This window comes from Argopecten irradians, chromosome 8 (genome assembly GCF_041381155.1).
Source record: "Argopecten irradians isolate NY chromosome 8, Ai_NY, whole genome shotgun sequence".
Classification (NCBI taxonomy): domain Eukaryota; kingdom Metazoa; phylum Mollusca; class Bivalvia; order Pectinida; family Pectinidae; genus Argopecten; species Argopecten irradians.
The window spans coordinates 43,139,449-43,164,036 of record NC_091141.1 but is presented as its reverse complement, the minus strand read 5'-3'; the positions used below and the strand labels follow the sequence as shown (position 1 = coordinate 43,164,036).

The 24,588-nt window shown below is 37.2% G+C and overlaps 1 protein-coding gene across 1 annotated transcript; it reads right to left on the bottom strand.

Moving 5' to 3' along the window:
• Positions 1–327: 327 nt before the first annotated feature.
• Positions 328–20,301, bottom strand: LOC138330435 (apoptosis inhibitor 5-like). Its single transcript, XM_069278058.1, has 13 exons — positions 20,135–20,301; positions 19,579–19,740; positions 18,873–19,038; positions 18,522–18,673; positions 17,844–17,984; positions 16,992–17,057; positions 11,184–11,378; positions 8,318–8,496; positions 5,148–5,241; positions 4,065–4,184; positions 3,380–3,432; positions 2,988–3,142; positions 328–2,698 (listed from the first exon to the last, which is right to left on the bottom strand). Exons 1-13 carry the CDS (start codon positions 20,201–20,203, stop codon positions 2,640–2,642), a joined length of 1,611 nt encoding a protein of 536 aa, XP_069134159.1. The 5' UTR covers positions 20,204–20,301; the 3' UTR covers positions 328–2,639.
• Positions 20,302–24,588: the final 4,287 nt, after the last annotated feature.

Sequence of the window (24,588 nt, the reverse complement as noted above, 5' to 3'; positions counted from 1 at the left end):
GCATTTTTGTATCAAAATAGGGTGGTAAAATGTTGGTGCATTTAAATTTGGTGTTTCCCTATACCATATAAATTTTGGTGTATAATTTGATTTGATCAGAAGAAAAAAAATGAAGATTTACTTTGTCTGTACACATAGATCCTATGACAATGAAAAACTGACGTGATTAGTTTTGAAGCCTTATTGGTATAAAGACAACCCTCTGAAATATTGGTCTTCAGTAAAAGTGATTAATAGTTACAATAGTAATATACATGTTTACACAAAAGAAAGACTTGCACACGTAACGTTTCTATTCCGGTTCACAGCACATACCTGAAATGCATGTTTAGTTTAAACATATTTTATTGACATAAAATGACAAAAGGATAAGTCATTAAGTTTTTCCAACTTATATGTGACTTCTCCTGAAATATTGTAAATATAAACATACAATGCATGTTTATGTAATGTGATCGAATAATTTACCCAAGATTAGGTGTTCACATACCTAAGAAATAGCATGTCGATGTATAGAAAGGTACATACAAAAAATAAATCCGTAGCCAAATTTTGGTGTGTTAAATTTTGGCGCTTTCATGCCAAACGCCAAATAAGCCAAAATAAGACCATGTCCAATATATCCCTATGTACAGTATACTTGATAGTTTCCACTATCTGGAGATACAAACATACCGCAGCCCAAATCAAACAGGTGTACTCCAAACAGTTATTACACAACAGTATAATATAGGGGGGGTGTACTGTAACATCATACACATACATACTTTGGCACACAGGGACCTTGTACCAATTTCTAGTCAACAGTAGATATATGAATTAAGTATGATACTATAATACTTAAAAATATCCAGTTGGTTAGATGTTTATGCCAGGTCCCTGTGCCAAAAGGTTTAGCACAATTTTAACGGTGAACTGATTTTGAACTTGTTAGCAGATATGATGCACCTTTGAAATTGTTGCTTCTACGTGTTTCCTTAGTGTGAAAAGTGCTAAAATATAATCAATTCTAGTGAGAGACATTCAGTTACCATGGATAAACGTACAGATACTTTAACAGCTAAATATATCAATGCCAGTGAGGGACATTCAGTTACCGATACTTAAAACCATAATGTAGTGAACCCTTGATAATCCAAACTCCTTCATTCCCAAAACTCCCAGATTACAAATTTATTTCTGACTGCCGAATGTTCTTTGCCAGTGTGTAACATTACAGTATTATCATCCATTCCCTGACATTTCTGTCTGGTCTGTTATCCAGATTATCAACTGTATTTAATTTTTTTTATATTGTCCACTGGGTTAGTGAAATTAAGTTAGACTAAGTAGCATTTAAAACAAGTTTACATTTTTAATGGACTCATTAAAATTTTATTTCCAAAATATTTTCATCTTTACTACAGAAAGAAAAATAAATCAGTTTTCAAAACATAAACGTGAATTTACAATAAACCATTACATCCACAGAAGTACAACATTATATGGCCAGTAAAATGAAGTATGTTTCTCTAACAAATGAACAGATACTATGACTGTAAAAATATGAAAACGATATGCATTGTTGTAAGTTTTTTAAGCTTTAACATCAAGCAATAGATGAACAATACATTTGTGAAAAACGTATCAACAGCTAATGATACTGGTGATACATTAAAAATGTAGTAAAGTTAAAACCTCAGTTTAGATGAGAAACTGATGATGTTTTTCACATCTAAGTTTTTATGATTGAAGTCACAATGCGATAGTGATTTGGCTGACAACAGAATTAACACAGAAATCTGAAATGTACCATGTCAGCGATATGATATAAATCTTCACTAGTCAGCTGTATCGCTCTATGTTATCTATCCACATATGAAATCTGTAAGTGTCCACGCCTCTTTATTTCCGCTGTTGTCCTGAAGTTGTCAAGATCCTAGTTTTCTTGTCATGGGCACGGACCTGTTGGCACTGGATTAAAACGTCTATCCGAAACCAATCAACTGAGAAATGTGAGATTTGGAAACCTTGGTGATTCTGCCACCAGCTGCCATTCGTACTTACCTTTGAATTGACAGCACTGACATTATGCGATTTACAATGAGATAAACAAATACTCACTTGTTCACCGTCCAGAGTCTAGCTCACATAACTTAGCTCACATACATCACACAAACTCACAAAGAAGCACCCAACAAACTCAACATATTTACTCTTCATTATTTCATGTATCTAGAATAGGCAAACTTGTTAACTTACCTCTCACTGACTTGTGATCTAATTAACGTTTTGGTTACTCACCTTAACCGAAGTAATTTTATCAAAAGTCAAGCAAGAAAACAACTTTTGTTCCGAAGTTCATAAACATATCTTCAGGGCCAAAATATACAAAATTTGGAATCAAAATGTTTTGTGACCAGTTCAAACATCTATTTCATAAAAAAATATATTTGGAGCCAAAAATAAATCTGAATTAGTCTAAGAATTAGTTTCTTCAGAATGGAAACAAACAAACGTTTTGCCTGCCAATTACAACCCATTCATATACTAACCTTACCAGTAACAACTCATCAATGTCAAAGACTATTGTTCTAAATATGACAGAGGTTCCAAATCCCACAATTTCTCGTTGATGGTTATCTCCCTTAGAGGAATCTTCAGTACTGTCGGTTGTACCCTCTGCCACGCCTCCCTCCTCGACCCCTACCTCGACCTCCTGCAGCAAAATAAGTCTTCATGACAATATTGAGAGTTATTTACTCCTGGTAGGTCGAGTGTTGCGATATATACTATACGCCTTAACATAAATCTAATTTGATAATATCACCTCACTAATAAGTGTTTCTATCAATATATAATATACTATACGCCTTAACTTAAATCTAATATCACTTTAATAATAACTGCCTTCATGATTGAAAGATAGAATGAGAGAAGAGAATATATGATTATGTTTGCCTCATTTTTTATGTGTGCACAGATTAGTAGCAAGGAAAGTTATTTACCGAATCCTTGTGCGTTTCCTGTCATTTCCTTAAAAGCTCCTGCACGCTGACTGAACTTGCCACTTGGCGGTGAGTAGAGTGATCTGTCTTGTTTTGAAACTTTTTTAGCAGATTTGTCCCCTGAGCCAAATGTGATGGGAGTGATTCTCTTTTGTCTGCAAGGAAGCAGAAAATAAGATTTCATAACAGATATAGTTCTAAAAGCAACAGAACTTCATTCTTAACATCAAACCAAAAGATTTTTATTTTCATGATTTTGACATTATCCTGATCTTTCGTTTATTTTTTGGAGTTAATGACCTATGCTTTCTCATAGCTACAATAAGATTATCAACAGAACTCCAAAAATTGTTTGAATTGGTCAGCATAAATAAAGATCTCCAGATACTTACCCAGCGGCTGCAGAACTGGCGTCTGTTGTTTGTGTTGTTGTCTGGGGCTGTCTCTATAAAATAGGTACAACATTATATCAAGGAGCCTTGTAGTCAGTGGACAAAGATAATGCAAGATGGATGCTACTGATATGTGGTGTAAGACAACTGGATACTGTCACATTCATCCTCGATACTCCATGGGTTGCAATCACTTACGATCTCAACACCCCTGGACAATCTCATACTAAAACTGGAGACAACAGAACAGAATAGGTAATTTAGTCCTTTGCTGCACATCAAAAGAGCCATATAACTGTTCACTGTGGTTGACTGCGTGGCTTTTAAGTTGAGCGTCGCTCTCTCTAGTCTTCAAAGAAATTTTTGCTGGCCGGTAATTGGTTAAGATTTTTTCCTCTTAGCTGCCTTCAGTTTTACTCTGAGATAATCGAGGGATGTAGAGATCGTAAGTGATCAGAACCCCTGGAGTATCAAAGATGAGTCACATTATACTTGCATTAAAAAAAATTGAAGTCCCAGTACTAAAATCATAACCTTCATGATAAAGAAGTAGAATATAAATAAATCTAAATGAATTTATTAGCAATTAATTCATATCCTTACAAATAAATATAATGCATTCGCAATCAAATTAAATTCACCCTTGTAAGATGATTTTTGCCAACTAAGCCAACAGTGGACTTACCACGAGTGGTTTCCAGGACAACGTGAGGATGGCCTTGTATGACGGGGGGTTGTGAAACAGGTCTTTGATTAATGTGTTGATATTGGAGGTGATTTTCAGGGCGACCACCTTAATCTTGTTCTGGAATATTTAGCAACCAGTTACAATCAATGTTAGATAATAATGTATAGAAGAGATACAGCAGAAACAGGTACAATTCATCACTCCAAAACTTTGACTAATGACACAGTATTGTGTAGCGAGGAGAATATAACAGGCAATACTTAAAGGCCCACTACCTTTACGGAGCAAAATATAAAGGTTTCTTAAAAACATTAATAACATCAGAAAATATTTGCCGAAGACCTGAGATGAGCTAACAACACCAAACATATACCAGATTTCCTGCATATGAAAACAGCGGTGAGTCATTTCGTTGCTTTGCTATCTGGCCTATTGATAGCTCAACTACCGCGCCATATTTAGGACGACGGCAGGAAACATAAGACAACCCACGTTATAAATTTAACATTTTATTTATTGTAAACTGTTCAAAAGGTGATGATAAATGTAGTTTTAACGGTAAGTTAATAACATTTGCAACTCTACAAAATTATCAATCTCTTTTTACATTCCCATTTTAAAACTTAAAAGCCGTTACTACAGAAAGGTTGTTGGCCTTTAGTTTCTACTACAGCCAAGTGTTGATTCATTAATATTTAACAGTTTTGTCACATTTAAGTCAAAATTGTGAAAATAACAATGTTTTTCAATTTTAATATAACTAGACAGTACAGAAAATATTTTCACAATTTTGATTTTAATATATTGGCATAGAACTTAGGGGTGGTCTATTACTATTTTGTTAATTTTCATAACCACACCATATCTCGCAAAAACACATTTTTCATTTCTGACAAGATGCCATAGTCTGCTAATAAAATCACGAATCTCTACAAATGCAGTTTCATAACAATATTCATCTAAACAGTATTCTTCAACAATATCTTTCCTTACTTACTTTCAAGAAGAAAAACATTAATAATTCATTTGTTATTAAAGGGGATAGCTAGCTACTAACAGTGTTTTTGGTAGAAAGTTTACCTCGTCAGTCTTTAACACATCTCCAGTTTTCCCCTGTAAAGCTTGCCTTAGTTGTTTGATATACACCTGGACCCCTCGAGCAAAATACTGTAACCTGTTTAAAAGGCAATAAAAAGTTCACTCTAGGATTACATAGTATGATATACAAACCTAAACACACCCTAAAATCACCTGTCCGTGGCTTTGTTTACTAGGTAATGAACATCTGAAGGTACTGCAATATGGGTCACTTGTTTACTAGGTAATGTGGGTCACGTAAATAGGCCAATCAGAAGCTTTATGTTAAATTGACTTTGTTGGTTTCTTAGATAGAAACTAGGCACAAGCTTTTCAAAGGCATTTGCATATCTCAATTTTTGAGCCAATGCATAACCACAAAGAAGCAAATTGCTTAATCTGTGTGATTTACATTGTATGAACAACTTAAACACTGAACTGAAATTTAAAGTTGCCATATCAGTGTTTAATCTCTCCTAGGGTTCCCCACTGGCCGTTTCTTGACTTCTGGTCACAAAATATTGTGTCAGGACAGATTTTCAGTACATTGTGCCACCTGTATATATTAGGTCACAGTGATTGTTTCGGAAACATTAGACGCATTTGGTATATAGCATACTGTTTTGAGAAGTATATCGAATCTATCTTGCTTAATGCGAAAATAAATTCATCAGAATTTGCAAAAAATATAAAGTTTTCTCAATTCACTCGCCTGGTATCTAATCATTCTGACACAAGCTCCAACATCGTTGACATTTTATGCATGATTTAATCTCAATGTGCTATCCCTCCTGTCGTTTATCGACTACTTTTTCCTTACATGCTTTCGCTATATACCCTCTTTCAGTTGCGTTGCTTTCATATAAAGTCTAAAACAGTCGATATTTTAATCAGTTACGGTACCATAACATGCTTTAATGTTGAAGGGATGTAAGATAACAATACGCATGAAGGAGTACAGCTCAATGAATGAACAGGAGCTAAATGTAACTTATATTTGTATGTATATGCACTTTTCAATTGATGTGTAAAATACATTATTTTGTGCTTTTTGTTGAGAATGCACAATTTTCTAAATGAAACTCCTTTTTCCTAAAGAGAAAGAAATTACTTTAACAACCTTTGCTCAGCAAATCAGAAAGTTAGCGTGAGCCCAGAGTGTGTCAGTCGCAATCACATTGGCTAATTGAAAGGTCATCTGAACATGACCCCTAATGTAGTACTTTCAGGTTTGTGGTAAAGATCGAGAGGTAACAAACCTTTACTCAGATCAAAATTTTCCACCATGAAGTGAAAGGCCTAAGTATTATCCATACCCTTGGCTGTCACAACATATCGTGTGAAGTGAAAGGCCTAAGTATTATCCATACCCTTGACTGTCACAACATATCGTGTGAAGTGAAAGGCCTAAGTATTATCCATACCCTTGTCTGTCACAACATATCGTGTGAAGTGAAAGGCCTAAGTATTATCCATACCCTTGGCTGTCACAACATATCGTGTGAAGTGAAAGGCCTAAGTATTATCCATACCCTTGGCTGTCACAACATATCGTGTGAAGTGAAAGGCCTAAGTATTATCCATACCCTTGGCTGTCACAAGATATCGTGTGAAGTAAAAGGCCTAAGTATTATCCATACCCTTGGCTGTCATAACATACCCTTGGCTGTCATAACATATTATCTATACCCTTGGCTATCACAACATATCTTGTGAAGTGAAAGGCCTAAGTATTATCCATACCCTTGGCTGTCACAACATATCGTGTGAAGTGAAAGGCCTAAGTATTATCCATACCCTTGACTGTCACAACATATCTTGTGAAGTGAAAGGCCTAAGTATTATCCATACCCTTGACTGTCACAACATATCGTGTGAAGTGAAAGGCCTAAGTATTATCCATACCCTTTGCTGTCACAACATATCTTGTGAAGTGAAAGGCCTAAGTATTATCCATACCCTTGACTATCACAACATATCTTGTGAAGTGAAAGGCCTAAGTATTATCCATACCCTTGACTGTCACAACATATCTTGTGAAGTGAAAGGCCTAAGTATTATCCATACCCTTGACTGTCACAACATATCCTGTGAAGTGAAAGGCCTAAGTATTATCCATACCCTTGACTGTCACAACATATCTGTGAAGTGAAAGGCCTAAGTATTATCCATACCCTTGACTGTCACAACATATCTTGTGAAGTGAAAGGCCTAAGTATTATCCATACCCTTGACTATCACAACATATCTTGTGAAGTGAAAGGCCTAAGTATTATCCATACCCTTGACTGTCACAACATATCTTGTGAAGTGAAAGGCCTAAGTATTATCCATACCCTTGACTGTCACAACATATCTTGTGAAGTGAAAGGCCTAAGTATTATCCATACCCTTGACTGTCACAACATATCTTGTGAAGTGAAAGGCCTAAGTATTATCCATACCCTTGACTGTCACAACATATCTTGTGTGAAGTGAAAGGCCTAAGTATTATCCATACCCTTGACTGTCACAACATATCTTGTGAAGTGAAAGGCCTAAGTATTATCCATACCCTTGGCTGTCACAACATATCTTGTGAAGTGAAAGGCCTAAGTATTATCCATACCCTTGACTGTCACAACATATCTTGTGAAGTGAAAGGCCTAAGTATTATCCATACCCTTGACTGTCACAACATATCTTGTGAAGTGAAAGGCCTAAGTATTATCCATACCCTTGACTGTCACACAACATATCTTGTGAAGTGAAAGGCCTAAGTATTATCCATACCCTTGACTGTCACAACATATCTTGTGAAGTGAAAGGCCTAAGTATTATCCATACCCTTGACTGTCACAACATATCTTGTGAAGTGAAAGGCCTAAGTATTATCCATACCCTTGACTGTCACAACATATCCTGTGAAGTGAAAGGCCTAAGTATCATCCATACCCTTGGCTGTCACAACATATCTTGCCACCATCAAAAAAGCCATAAACCATTAGGTTCTTTTTATTTCAGTAAACAAAGTCTGTATTTTTTCTTCAGAAATAAATCATGGAATTATAAGTATGAACTTTTCAATACTGATTCCAAAGAGCATATCAATAAAATATCACCATTAACTGTGAATCTAAATAGTTGTCTGATGAATTGAATATCAAATGTATTTATGTGTTTAATAGAAATACCTCAATCTGAAATCTTTTAATCTCTCCGCATTGGCTTCATCTGTCAAAAATCCTGGTGACTTTCTGGCAATTTGGTGAAAAGCAAACATCAGACACTCCACAAAAGAAAAGTCAAATTTTGGTTGTTCGTTTGCTGATAGTCCATCATTTTCCTCTGCTGGTGGTACAGGCATGTAATTCTACAAAACCCAAGGCTTCTATATCAAAATACAGCTTGTGTGATATAACCACTTAATCACACGAACAGACAGAAAATATATAAGATAAAGTAAGTATATCTATAGAAGATGTTTCAAATACTTTTTAGAGTCAATTACTCATTCTGAAAGCAATCCTTATATTGCTCATTACACATTAACCTAAAGGTGACAACTTTGTTTCCTTTGTTTTAGAGTTAGAATAGAGACTTCTACTAAAACAGCTGGGCCCGGCACCATAAAACTATTCTCAGACAGATTTTTTACTTAAAGTTATATGTGCCGTAGTTTTCATACTCACGAATCAAGATGAGTTTTTAATATGTTATTCATCACCAAAAATTACCAACTTTTTGAAAATTACAGTGCTTTCAATGCATAGGTTTTAATTTTACATGTACAAATAAGAGCTGAAAATTATTTTGGCAATACTGCCAAAAATCATTTATTTACATCAATAGTGAAGTGAAATGAGTACATACAGTCAGACCATGAAGCCAAATTGTGGTCTACAATTTCATTACACATTTTTACAATGTTATTAGTAATTGTAAAGTGATTTCTGCAGGTATGTTTCCATGTAAACATATTTAAGGCATAAAAACAACAATTTTACAGTACAAAATTTCTGTGTTATAACTAACGTTTATAAGTCATCTGAAGCCATTTGAATGATTTTTACAGCTTTATTCATCAAACCTTATGGTTTTTAATAGATTAACGATGAAAAAATAGCATGTCAAAATTTTCGCCCAGTTACGGCACATATAACTTTAAGTATATGAGTTTTCATAGGAGAGTAAAAAATTTGTCTGAGAAAGTTTCATGGTGCCGAGCCCTGGTCTCTTGTAAACAAATTATCCACAAACAAGTTCAAAGTTCATTTCTCACAATACATGCTTTTAGGACAAAATTCCCATGTAAACATTTGAATTATTAGTAATTTGGTAAAGATGTTCCACCGCTGACAAATGGTATTTTTTCACTATCAAAAACAGGAGCAGACGATTTAGAATTTTTCTTCCGTTACAAAAGTTACCTACTTTACACCATTACCACAATTGAAAAGTTAGAGCTTCTAATTTTACTTCAAGTTAAATATATGAAAAATAATTAATTGCATCCCGAAACAAGAGGCCCATGGGCCTTAACGGTCATCTGACTATTAGTACAATACAACATAGTCGTTTAAAGATTTTAGCCTATTTGACCTCTGTGACCTTGATTGAAGGTCAAGGTAATTCATTTGAACAAACTTGGTAGCCCTTCATCCCAGCATGCTACATGCTCAATATCAGTACCCTGGGCCTTCTGGTTCTTGAGAAGAAGTCATTTAAAGATTTTAGTCTATTTGCCGCCCGTGACCTTAAATGAAGATCAAGGTCATTCATTTGAATAAACTTGATAGCCCTTCATCCAAGCATGCTACATGCCCAATATCAGTACCCTTGGCCTTCTAGTTCTTGAGAAGAAGTCATTTAAAGATTTTAGCCTATTTGACCCCTGTGACCTTGAATGAAGGTCAAGGTCATTCATTTGAACAAACTTGGTAGCCCTTCATCCCAGCATGCTACAGGCCCAATATCAGTACCATGTGCCTTCTAGATCTTGAAAGAAGTCATTTAAAGATTTTAGCCTATTTGACCCCCGTGACCTTGAATGAAGATCAAGGTCATTCATTGGAACAAACTTAGTAGCCCTTCATCCCAGCATGCCACAGGCCCAATATCAGGTCTCTAAACCTCTTCATTATTCACAAGATGTTGTTTAAATGGTTATAGCCTATTTGACCCCTGTGACCTTGAATGAAGGTCAAGGTCATTTATTTGAACAAACTTGGTAGCCCTTCATCCCAGCATCCTACAGGCCAAATATCAGTACCCTGGGCCGTCTGGTTCTTGAGAAGAAGTCGTTTAAAGATTTTAGCCTTTTTGACCCCTGTGACCTTGAATGAAGGTTAAGGTCATTCATTTGAACAAACCTGGTAGCCCTTCATCCCAGCATGCTACATGCCCAATATCAGTACCCTGGGCCTTCTGTTTCTTGAGAAGAAGTCGTTTAAAGATTTTAGCCTTTTTGACCCCTGCGACCTTGAATGAAGGTCAAGGTCATTCATTTGAACAAACTTGGTAGCCCTTCATCCCAGCATGCTACATGCCCAATATCAGTACCCTGGGCCTTCTGGTTCTTGAGAAGAAGTCGTTTAAAGATTTTAGCCTTTTTGACCCATGTGACCTTGAATGAAGGTCAAGGTCATTCATTTGAACAAACTTGGTAGCCCTCCATCCCAGCAACCTACAGGCCAAATATGAGTACCCTGGGCCTTCCGGTTATTGAGAAGAAGTCGTTTGATTGAAAAGTGTACGCACGGCGGACGGCTGACGGCAGACGGCGCACGACGACGGACGGTGCATGATGACAATACGTCATCCTGACCCTTTGGGTCAGATGACCTAAAAAATATGTAGCACTATATTCTATATGGAATGAAGTAATTATTGCGCATGCATCAAAGGAGAAATAAATTATTTCATGTTATTTTTTGTGTTAATTAGGCACATATATGCACGATTAAACACCAATTATTGTTCAAATAATAAATATCATTCATGCTCTGTTGGCGGTGGAGCATCTTTAAAGTATATTTTTACTTCATGCTGTAAACTTACAATTAAACAATTGAAAACGTTGGCCACTCGATCCTCCAAATTGTCTAAATCCCCTGTGTACTCTGAAATCTCTGAAAATAACTTCAGCATTTCTAGCTGAGCGTCCACTCCCTCCTCAGGACTAGCAAGTTCTCCCAGCGAAGGTAACACATTATCACAAATGTAGCCCACAAATGCTTTAGAATGAACATTTTTCTGAAAGAAAATTAAAAAGATGGCATCGGTAAGATGGCAAAGATTACATCCATTGTCTATTATATAATCACTCAAATGTTTACCGAGGTTCCTCTGTACATTATCCCCTCTACCATCAGTTTTCCTTTGATTGTTAAATTTTTATCTTATAATGTTTGTCAAGTTGATGGCAAACACATACACAAAATATTCCAACAATGTTAGAGGAATAGCACGACGAGACATTTTTGATCATTACGTCGTGTCTAACCTCTAACAATCGAGGCAGGATTCACAGGGCGCAGAAATGGGCTCGATATAAATTCAAAATTTCAAGTTGTGTTTACACTAACCTTTCACATCCTGAAGGAATTATCCCAAATCATGTTAAATCCAAAATACAAAATGTCACTATTGCATTTTTATACTGAATTTAGACATTTCTTTACCCCCAACACTATTTGTAAGTCTACCCAGTCACCATTTTTACTTGGTAGTTACAAATTACGGAATGGTGACAGAAAGTAAAAATATCATTATCTACAAAATTCTTGCAGTATTTCGACTCAAATGTATAATTGTGTTGAATTGTTTCCAGAATTCATAAGAACTCATAAACAAGAGATCTCAGAGGGATCTTGGCGCCCACCAAAGAATGATCTATATCTGACAAAGGAAAGATGGATCTTTTCTCTACTTTTTAAACTTTTTCAAACATACTACATATAAAATTTGAGACAGATCGCTTCAGTTCCTTTTGAGAAATAGCGGTGACAAACTTCAACTATCAAAATCGAAGATGACTCCTTGGCAGCCATCTTGTTGATCAATTGGTCCCAAATCACAATATGCACAACTAGAGCCCTAGGGGAACCTACATATGAATTTTGAGACAATTCCCTTCAGTACTTTCTGAGAAATAGCGATAACAAACTTTGAATAACAAAATCCAAGATGGCTGCCTGGCGGCCATCTTGTTGACTGATCGGTCTCAAAATGCAATATGCACAACTAGGTCCCTAGGGGAACCTACATATGAAATTTGAGACAGATCCCTTCAGTACTATCTGAGAAATATCTATAACAAACTTTAACTTTCAAAATCCAAGATGGCGGCCTGACGGCCATCTTGTTCACCGATTGGTCCAAAAATGCAATATGCACAACAAGTGCCCTAGGGGAACCTACATATTAAATTTGAGAAAGATCCCTTCAGCACTTTTTGAGAAATAGGGATATCAAACCTTAACTATCAAAATCCAAGATGGCCACCTGGCGGCCATCTTGTTTTTCCTATCAGCCTCAAAATCTGTACGGCACAAAAAGGGACCAAGGGTACCCTTCATGTGAAGTTTGAACAAAATCCCTTCAGTAGTTCTCAAGAAATATCGATAACAAACTTCAACTGCCAAAATCAAAGATGGCTGCCTGGCGGCCATCTTGTTTTTCCTATCAGCCTCAAAATCTGTATGGCACAACTAGGGACCAAGGGTAACCTCCATATGAAGTTTGAACAAAATCCCTTCAGTAGTTCTCAAGAAATATCGATAACAAACTTCAACTGCCAAAATCAAAGATGGCTGCCTGGCGGCCATCTTGTTTTTCCGATCAGCCTCAAAATCTGTATGGTACAACTAGGGACCAATGGTAACCTCCATATGAAGTTTTAACAAAATCCCTTCAGTAGTTCTCAAGAAATATCGATAACAAACTTCAACTGCCAAAATCAAAGATGGCTGCCTGGCGGCCATCTTGTTTTTCCAATCAGCCTCAAAATCTGTGTGGCACAAATATGGACCAAGGAGACCCTCCATGTGAAGTTTAATTTGAACAAAATCAATGCAGCAGTTTTTAAGAAATAGTGACAACAAGCATTGTTTACGGACGGACGACGGACCACGGATGCAGGTAGATTTGAATAGCCCACCATCTGATGATGGTGGGCTAAAAATGCTTTTTTTTATGCATTTAAACAACCTTGGTTACCTATTGTAATATTATCTTTTCACTTTAAACTGTTAACACCGTGCTATATTTTTTATAAATCGGAAGTGACGAAAATTGGAATATGATTTAACCTAGGTAATACAGCGCTTGACATGATTGCTATTGGTCACCTACAAAATGCGTGATTATTCCGTGGATTTATATTATGTCATACCTATTCTTATGCCAGAATGTCTTCATGGATAACTACTACTTAACGCTATTCATGTTTTTTGATATTCTGGTAAGTTTTAACTTTGTAATTAAGCGTCAATATTACGCCCTTGTTTGAGGGCGTAACTTGCAAAGACTCATATAGGCGTCGGGCATTAGATGTCGGTATTGCCCATCAGAAGTTCCCCAATACCGACATCTAATATTTTTGGATTAATACACAAAAGTGATATTATAGTAAGGTGAGCTTACTCTCTAACAACAAGAGGCCCAGAGGGCCTGTATCGCTCACCTGGTTTGTAATGCCAAGTAATATTCTGGATACAGGTTCATTGTTTATTTTCTGAAGAAATTTGAATATTTACCTCTAATTCCCCTATTGGGCTCCACCATTCCTGCCCCCTGGGGGTCAGAGCCAAAATTTATACAAGCTCTATTCCCCTTCCCCCAAGGATGTTTGTGGCCAAATTTGGTTATAATCCATGCAGAACTCTATGACTAGTAGCGATTTATAGGATTTACCTTTATTTCCCCTATTGGGCCCCGCCCCTCCTGCCCCCAAGGGGTCAGAGCCAAAATTTATACAAGTTCTGTTCCCCTTCTCCCAAGGATGTTTGTGGCCAAATTTGGTCACAATCCATGCAGAACTCTAGGACAAGTAGCGATTTATAGGATTTACCTTTATTTCCCCTATTGGGCCCCGCCCCTTCTGCCCCTGGGGGGTCAGAGCCAAAATTTATACAAGTTCTGTTCCCCTTCCCCAAAGAATGTTTGTGGCTAAATTTGGTTACAATCCATGCAGAATTCTATGACTAGTAGCGATTTATAGGATTTACCTTTATTTCCCCTATTGGGCCCCGCCCCTCCTGCCCCCGGGGGGTCAGAGCCAAAATTTATACAAGTTCCGTTCCCCTTCTCCAAAAGATGTTTGTGGCCAAATTTGGTCACAATCCATGCAGAACTCTAGGACAAGTAGCGATTTATAGGATTTACCTTTATTTCCCATATTGGGCCCCGCCCCTCCTGCCCCCGGGGGGTCAGAGTCAAAATTTATACAGATTCTGTTCCCCTTCCCCAAAGAATGTTTGTGGTCAAATTTGGTTACAATCCATGCAGAACTCTATGACTAGTAGTGATTTATAGGATTTACCTTTATTTCCCCTATTGAGCTCCGCCCCTCCTGCCCCCAGGGGCTCAGAGCTAAAATTTATACAAGTTCTGTTCACCTTCTCCTAAGGATGTTTGTGGCCAAATTTGGTCACAATCCATGCAGAACTCTAGGACAAGTAGTGATTTATAGGATTTACCTTTATTTCCCCTATTGGGCCCCGCCCCTCCTGCCCCCGGGGGCTCAGAGCCAAAATTTATACAAGTTCTGTTTCCCTTCCCCAAGGATGCTTGTGGCCAAATTTGGTTACAATCCATGCAGAACTCTATGACTAGTAGCGATTTATAGGATTTACCTTTATTTCCCCTATTGGGCCCCGCCCCTCCTGCCCCCGGGGGGTCAGAGCCAAATTTTATACAAGTTCTGTTCCCCTTCCCCAAAGAATGTTTGTGGCCAAATTTGGTTACAATCCATGAAGAACTCTATGACTAGTAGCGATTTATAGGATTTACCTTTATTTTCCCTATTGGGCCCCGCCCCTCCTGCCCCCAGGGGGTCAGAGCCAAAATTTATACAAGTTCTGTTCCCCTTCTCCTAAGGATGTTTGTGGCCAAATTTGGTCACAATCCATGCAGAACTCTAGGACAAGTAGCGATTTATAGGATTAACCTTTATTTCCCCTATTGGGCCCCGCCCCTCCTGCCCCCGGGGGCTCAGAGCCAAAATTTATACAAGTTCTGTTCCCCTTCCCCCAAGGATGCTTGTGGCCAAATTTGGTTACAATCCATGCAGAACTCTATGACTAGTAGCGATTTATAGGATTTACCTTTATTTCCCCTATTGGGCCCCGCCCCTCCTGCCCCCAGGGGCTCAGAGCCAAAATTTATACAAGTTCTGTTCCCCTTCCCCCAAGGATGTTTGTGACCAAATTTGGTCACAATCCATGCAGAACTCTATGACTAGTAGCGATTTAAAGGAAATGTTGACGGACAGACAGACGGACGGACGGACGGACGGACGACGGACGACGGACGCCGCGCCATGGCATAAGCTCACCGGCCCTTCGGGCCAGGTGAGCTTACTCTCTAAAAACAGGTTTGTGCCAATCTGTTGATTGGTTTACATTAAGATTGGATACATATATAAAAGGTTGTATACTTACAGAGAAGAGTGGGACGGCCTGTTTTATACTTACAGAGAAGAGTGGGACGGCCTGTTTTATACTTACAGGGAAGAGTGGGACGGCCTGTTTTATACTTACAGAGAAGAGTGGGACGGCCTGTTTTATACTTACAGAGAAGAGTGGGACGGCCTGTTTTATACTTACAGAGAAGAGTGGGACGGCCTGTTTTATACTTACAGAGAAGAGTGGGACGGCCTGTTTTATACTTACAGAGAAGAGTGGGACGGCGGCCTGTTTTTATACTTACAGAGAAGAGTGGGATGGCCTGTTTTATACTTACAGAGAAGAGTGGGACAGCCCTGTTTTATACTTACAGAGAAGAGTGGGACGGCCTGTTTTATACTTACAGAGAAGAGTGGGACGGCCTGTTTTATACTTACAGAGAAGAGTGGGACGGCCTGTTTTATACTTACAGAGAAGAGTGGGACGGCCTGTTTTTACTTACAGAGAAGAGTGGGACGGCCTGTTTTATACTTACAGAGAAGAGTGGGACGGCCTGTTTTATACTTACAGAGAAGAGTGGGACGGCCTGTTTTATACTTACAGAGAAGAGTGGGACGGCCTGTTTTATACTTACAGAGAAGAGTGGGACGGCCTGTTTTATACTTACAGAGAAGAGTGGGACGGCCTGTTTTATACTTACAGAGAAGAGTGGGACGGCCTGTTTTATACTTACAGAGAAGAGTGGGACGGCCTGTTTTATACTTACAGAGAAGAGTGGGACGGCCTGTTTTATACTTACAGAGAAGAGTGGGACGGCCTGTTTTATACTTACAGAGAAGAGTGGGACGGCCTGTTTTTACTACAGAGAAGAGTGGGACAGAGAAGAGTGGACGGCCTGTTTTATACTTACAGAGAAGAGTGGGACGGCCTGTTTTATACTTACAGAGAAGAGTGGGACGGCCTGTTTTATACTTACAGAGAAGAGTGGGACGGCCTGTTTTATACTTACAGAGAAGAGTGGGACGGCCTGTTTTATACTTACAGAGAAGAGTGGGACGGCCTGTTTTATACTTACAGAGAAGAGTGGGACGGCCTGTTTTATACTTACAGAGAAGAGTGGGACGGCCTGTTTTATACTTACAGAGAAGAGTGGGACGGCCTGTTTTATACTTACAGAGAAGAGTGGGACGGCCTGTTTTATACTTACAGAGAAGAGTGGGACAGCCTGTTTTATACTTACAGAGAAGAGTGGGATGGCCTGTTTTATACAATGCATTAGTTTGTCTACACAATCTGGTTCTTTGGCCTGTTGAACAAACATCACATTTATTACATTGATTAACAGAAAATAGGATACAGAATCTTAAATACTCCTAAAATAAACAAATTTTAAAACTAGATCTGTAACTAGAGTGGCAGGCTAATACCCCAGCTGGGGCTAATTAGCCTTTTATTTAGTAATAACTCAATTAATATGGGGCATTCCAATATACTCATCCCCCACCTTTAACTTTGTTGCATGGGGTAGAATTAGTTTTTTTAACTACATAAAATCTATAAATGACAGTCATACTGTGAGTGGGTATTCGTAAGTCGTCGCGCATGAGGTCACACCTGTCATGTACAGGTGTTGATATGTGTGTATGTACATGTAGGTGTTTGAGTGACAGTTGATGGACGGACCTGACTTACCACGTGCATTTCCCATCATCCCATCGTTCACTTTCTCTTACTTTAGTAAAAGATTCCCGCGAATATTCATTCTCACTCTGGCCTCCCACAAGTCCGGTTGTGCTGTATACATCTAAAGCGTGTCTGCGTCCGCAAGGACATTGGTTACTGTATACTGTCTATGGGACGCCTGGTAAGTGTATACAAGTGTGAAAGGTTTGTACTTTCGTTTTGTGAATAGTCCGTTTCATATTTGTCTACGTGGTGTTATATGGTGTGTTTGTCTTTGTTGTAGGTTTTTTGTATATTTCGATCCAATAAAGCGTAGACTGGAAGACCCACGTTGTTGTTAATTACACACCCCGTCTACATAACTATTACATATTTCTATTATTATTACAAAATTCATTTGCCATCCTACCACAAATTCCTGGTCAAGCTCTGCTTGTTCTGTCACGATTTCCACCAACTGTTGTCGGCCCACCACTGTATTCATCGATTTCTGGCTCTTCAGAATATCCATCATACACATAAACTCATCCTTCGTAACATCTTGTAGCACCTGTATACATAACACAAAAATAGGATTAATCCTTAAACACTAATATTTTTACCATTAAAGCTGGAACTCAGTTGTCTTTTTTAATGTAACGAGCTGATTTAACTCTATTACAGGTTTTGCTGACCCAGAAAACTTGTAAGGTCCAAAGCTAAATGTAGAATTTAAATGCTGCTGACAAACAGCTATGTACCACTACAACAGACTTAGTGCCACAAACATTGATCCAAACATATAAGCACTTAACCTATAGATATCAAGGTATAGCTAGAATTTTTATACCATATGATTTCATAGCGTTGTCGAGTACCAATCAGGCAAGGGGTGATTGTAATTATGTAATCGTAATCAATTGTAATTTATTACATTTCTCAAGTAATCGACAGAAATCAGTAATCGAAGACTTCTGTTCAGTAAGTCGGGCCATCGTACTACCTATCATGCTTCAGATCAGACACAAAAATGCTTTGAAAAACTTTTATAGGCCCTGCAGAACCCATTCATAATTAAAATACACCATCACTTCAATATAAATTTGACCTTTTTACATTCTGCAACCAGATAATCTTCAGTGTCCTTGTCCATGTTTTCTTCAGGTAGCGTCTTTACTTTGGTACCGAGAAATTTGATGGCCTTTTCTCTTACTGTATCATCTTCTCCCATTATTTGAGTAAATAAACCTTGCAGAGTACCTGGAAACCAAGAAAATATCATATATTCCCAATCAAGAGCTTTACATAAAACTTCAAATATATGTATATATATATTCAAATATTAGTCCAGTAATCCTACATGTTTTCAAAGCTGATTCTGGGGTTTATATTGTACACATGTATATGTATTGATCAATAATTAGCAAAAACAGCACTAAATAAATGACACTAGTCTAACCTTTAGTGTTGATTTTGAGAAGACTGAGGAGGGAGGACTGCACTAGACTGAGCTCTGTAGCATCATCACACTGAAGAAGCTGGGCCAGGGCCTCAGAGATCTTTGGAACATGTTCTGTGGCTGCTCTACATATGGTTGGCAAGTCTTTGATGGCTTGTTTCCGGATCTAAACAAAACAATAATTAAATCTAGCATACATTCTTCATTTAATTCACCAACAATTATTGGGGTTTTTTAATGAAATTTTGAATATTTTAAAATTGATACATTACTAATATCAGATCAAATCTAGAAGATGGATTTGTACATACAAAATGCACTCTAAATGTGTGAAAAATGCAATTGGCAGCCGCTCTTGTAAATCTCTTTGTATTTACTAATTTTTATTGCCTGGGGAGCTTCTACTGACTAGTCCAATTGGACTAGTTTATTACAATTGCCACTAGTACGGCCGTAAAATTACTAGTTACTGGCATCGAACGTGTGCTTAAAGTCGGAGACTGAATAGCTAGAATAACATCCCCTACTAACATCCAGGTATGTGTCAAAGCGGCATGTTCTTGAACAAAAATAATTTTTGACAAGGCATACTCGAAGGTCGATTGTACCTGATTTGGTCAGAAAGTGATATCTTTTCCACTACAACAGTAGCTTTTCTACAAAAGTAGCTATTGTATTATATACATATGTATGAGGTAAAGATTACCATTATATCATCATCTTCGCACAAATCAAATAAAGCATTGATAGCAGTATGTTCCAGCTTTGGGAAGTATTTGAAGAATCTGACAATGAACTGTGAGGCCAGCCTCTTCTCTGATGGCCCTCCACTCACAGCACTTAGAATAGACTCATACTCTTTTTCATGCTGAAAGGAAATAAATACAATGTATATTATATATAGGCACAGGCATCTGCTTCTGATTTGATAAAAGTATAATAACCTACGGTTACCAATACCTACCCCTACTCTATAGTAGGGGTGGGATATTTTATTTTACCAAAACCAGATGCAGACGCCTTTGGTATAGGCGTATACAAAAATGTCTAAAAATAAACAACATATATAAATAAGCGGATTAGCCATGATGAATATATTACTTTATTGCTAGATATTTGTCTAATTTGTTTTTCCTTTCGCCTGGAGGTACTGATTCCTAGGATTCCAATAAATTTGACAATTGATAAGCAACGGGCACCGACTAAAATTGATTTTGATGACGTTTGCATGGCATTCTACATATGTCCATATATTTTTTTACCTCGCCTGCCTTATCCTTGGCGTCTGCAAGAACCCCAAAATCTTTGTAGAGCTGTTCTATTGTCACCATGATTGTCTAATTTTATGATTAAAATATAGATTTACAGCAATAACACAACCTTCTGCGCGTGGGTCCCGGCACCGGAAGTATACAATTACGCAGCTTCGACGTCCACTTCCGACAAAAAATTACAAGGAGCGTTCGATTAGCTAGCATTACTTTTAGTCTCGTATCGTAAAATAAGGACTAAGGCCGTTTTCGATTATACGGTTTAACTGGTTGGACCTACATTGTAGTTGTTCGTTTATTAATTAAAGACGGACCTGGTGATTTTATATTGTTTTCAGACGAGCCTTGGCAAAGCCCTCACAGGCCTGTATCAAAAACTGCAGGTCTGTCAGGATTTATACTTGAAATAATTACTTTAACCAACGGTCGAACCGGTTGTTCCGAATAAACGAAAACGGCCTAAGACAAATCAAAGCAGCAACAGTTTCGCTATACAAGAAACATATTTCTGTCACCGTGTTATTTTAGGTCGAGTTATGTAACGTAACTTTGCCGAGATAATTATGTCGACCTGTCGAGTTATATCATGACTTGTTGAGATATCTATGTCGGCAAGTCGACTTACATCCTGGAAAATTGACTTGCCTTATTACAACGAGATCCACGATAATCAGTTACGATAGTGTAACTCGACTTTCCAATATGATTATGCGGATTTGTCGTGTTAAAACTCATCTTACCGACATAAATATCTCAACAAGTCATGTTATAACTCGACTTGCCAACATAACCATCTGGTAAAAGTCGAGTTACCATAAGTTGACCTAAATTAACTCGATGGCAGAAATATGCCACCATAAAGACGTCTTGGAGCAGGACGTCCCTAATGTTGTGCTCTATACAGCTCCATCTTCTTACTTCCTGGAAAACTGACTTACCTTATTACGACGAGATCCAAGAAAGTCAGTCGCGATAGTGTAACTCGACTTTCCAATATGAATATGTGGATTTGTCGTGTTAAAACTCATCTTACCGACATAAATATCTCAAAAAGTCATGTTATAAGTCGACTGATCAACATAACTATATCAATAAGTCATGTTATAACTCGACTTGCCGACATAACTATCTGGTCAAAGTCAAGTTACCATAAGTCGACCTAAACTAACTCGATGGCAGAAATATGCCACCATAGTATGAGCACCAGGCCCACAGACAACACATCTCCTGGCTGCTGATTTGGTTCCCGTTGGATGGAAGGTGTTCTAAGAAATGTCACGTTGACAGGCGCTGAAGGTTGTCTCCCTTCTTCCTACCTTTAGATTCTGGTCCTGTCACATCAGCCTCCATTAAAAGATGGCAGATAATTTCTATTCTGAAATTGTAAAATTAATAGATTATGAGAATGTTAACTTTCATGATTTCACACAAAAAGCTTTCAATGTCAATTTTGTATGCTCCCATTTACCGGCAGTAAAGATAATCCACAGCTGACAATTTTTTTTCTCAATCAAAAACAAAAGCAGACGATTTAGAATTTTTCTTCAGTTACAAAAGTTACTGACTTTACACCATTACCACCATTGAAAAGTTTGAGCTTCTAGTTTTACTTGAAGATAAAAATATTAAAAATAATTAATTGCATCCCGAAAAAATTCCATGGCACTATGTCCGATATAGAATGAAGTACTGATTGCGCAGTAATTAATTATTCTACATTATTTTTTTGTGTTAATTAGACATATATACACACGAATAAACACCAATTATTTTTCAAATGATGTGTATCATTTATGTTCTATCGGCGGTGGAGCATCTTTAAAACATTCATATATATGTAAACATGATCAAAGTTCCGGATTCCTGATTTTTTTTTTAATATTTGACAGTAAAATACAACTTCAAAGTCCAAATTATTGAATCTATTCTGTCTTAAGACAGATATATTTTCTTTTCCATACTACACATGCTTCATCAGCTGACGTTACGTGTTTTTACTTGTATTTCATTACCTTAATACCCTCTTTATAAGGACTGCAATGGCAAGGACATGAAAAAAACCTTCTTCCACCATTTCAAAGTTCAACTTAGGAAAAAACCAACAATGCTTTAAAGAATTTGAAAAAATAAACTCATTTATTGACATGCGCATCTCCTAGCATCAGTGATCCAGTATTTACAATGTAACCAAATTATTTTTCAACAGATTATATTTGAATGGCTCTATATTATTCATCTATCAACAAAGTGTTTATCTGTAAGAGTTCAATTTAGTCTGGCTATTTGACTTACCTGTCTACTGCTCTCATGCGCTTGTGTAGCTCAAAACACAGTCAGACGGACCATTCTGGTGCCACCATGTTGATTACATTACATCTGCTACATTTCCTTTGAAAATTGAGCAAATTCTCATAAATGTGTTTCCCTATATAAACTATGGTAAATTTGACCCTCTCTCCTGGGGAAAATCTCGAGACCACAGGGCCATGAAATTCACAATATTGGTAGAGGGCCTCGAGACCTTTCAATCTATGAAGAGTAATTCTGACGAACAAAATGATATACAGTCGAATCTATCTTAAGCGACCACTCAAGGGAAATTGAAAAGTGGTCCCTTAATAGAGAGCGGTCTCTTAATTTATGTGGTTTTATTATTTAAAATGTGAGTTGTCATTCACCCTTCACATATAATGTAAAATGCAGTGTATTATAATCATTTATAAAATATTATAAAATAATTATTTTTTTTTTTAATTTAAACAAATCTCAAAAAATCTTTTCAATTATTATTCATATAATAATGTGGTTCTCAGTGAGTTTTAAAGCAAACAATGTATTTTGTGTGGTAGGTGGTATTAAAGTTGTATGGTCTATCACTTTCGCTTTTTTTGTTATAGTAAAAATTGTATAGGTGCTATACACAAGTTCCTCCGTCTGTCCGAGGTTTAAACTTTCTTATTTTACCACTTTTTATAAAGTTGTAGCACTGGAAGTATTTTAATTATAAAAGTGAAAAAAAAATTTAACATGTACACGTAAAAATAGGCGCGAAAGATGCGGAATCATTCCGAACTCTTCTGAACATCGTCGCGACAATCTCGAAGTAACACGAGAGTTGTGAAACCAAGAGAAATGTCAACCATTTCTCGTAAACAAAACACGTGGTCGACCTCAGCAGACTTGATCTACAAAGAAATTAATGCTCGCACTTTACAATTTTTGATACACACAATATTAAATTACGGCTATGTGTGAATTGGATTTTCAAATACTTGCTCTGTGGTCATAAACCAGCACGATTTGCTCATATTAGCCTGAAGGAAACGTAAACAAACACATGTGCGTTTACGCTAGTTACCTGGATCACCACGTGTAGGACGTGTGGACGCCAGTCACGTGATACGATTAGAAATTCCGACAAAACCCGAAGGTACTGAATATGGCGGAGATTGAAGGCGTTTTATTCAAAACCAGTAATATATAATCCCTAGATTTCGGCTCTTTGATAGACTGACATATGGTTTTGGGGAGCTAAATCATCAAGTTACATGTCCATATTCAAATATCAAATGTTAAAATGACATATGGTTACAGTGAAAATTACAAGAAATACAACTTTAAGATCATAGGTATGGCATTATTTAATTTATTGTAAATATTTATGTTCCATTTATTTCAATTATTTTACATCATTTTTGTTTATTTTTTTAATTATTTCTGGTATTAAAAAGAATTTTTTTCATGTCATGCTACAAAATAAATGGGAATTTGTATGATTCATAGGATTTTTTGTACTAATAACCAGTAGTATCTAGCCATTTTCGTACGGAACCTACCGAAGCATAATGGATTAGGTCATATATATCTATATATATGTACATGTAGGTCCCAATTTAGCACATAAGCCCGTGCATGCACATCATTTTCCTCAGTATGTGTACACAATTATTAGATTCCCAAAAAGCTAAGTGGGCTACGCGGAAGCTTAACCATTTGTTTAGAAAGAATTTGGAAATATAACAATGATCAGCTAGTATTGCTTAGCAATTTCATGTGGTGGAAATGAAACCATGGTCCGCGGAGGATTTTCCCCACAATGGTACCGAACACGCTTCTTTGTAGTCAAACGTGTAGTAAAACAAGTCACCTGCTTATACACTGTACCTCATTCATGCCATTGGCCGAAATAAATATGGAATTGTATTATGGGTAACTAGTGATCACATGAGTATGTGTTTACTTCCAAATATATTTCTCTGACCTGGTATTTAGTATATATTATGTGGCCTTTTGACGAAGATCTTATTTTCTCTGTGTTATATGTATCTGTTATGAAGCCTAAAGCAGGTAATAATATATATAAATATTAAGTTAGAATTCTACGAATTTAGCCGGGAGAAGCCGATCTTCGCTGATTCTAGATTAGACGGTTAGACCTATTGAAT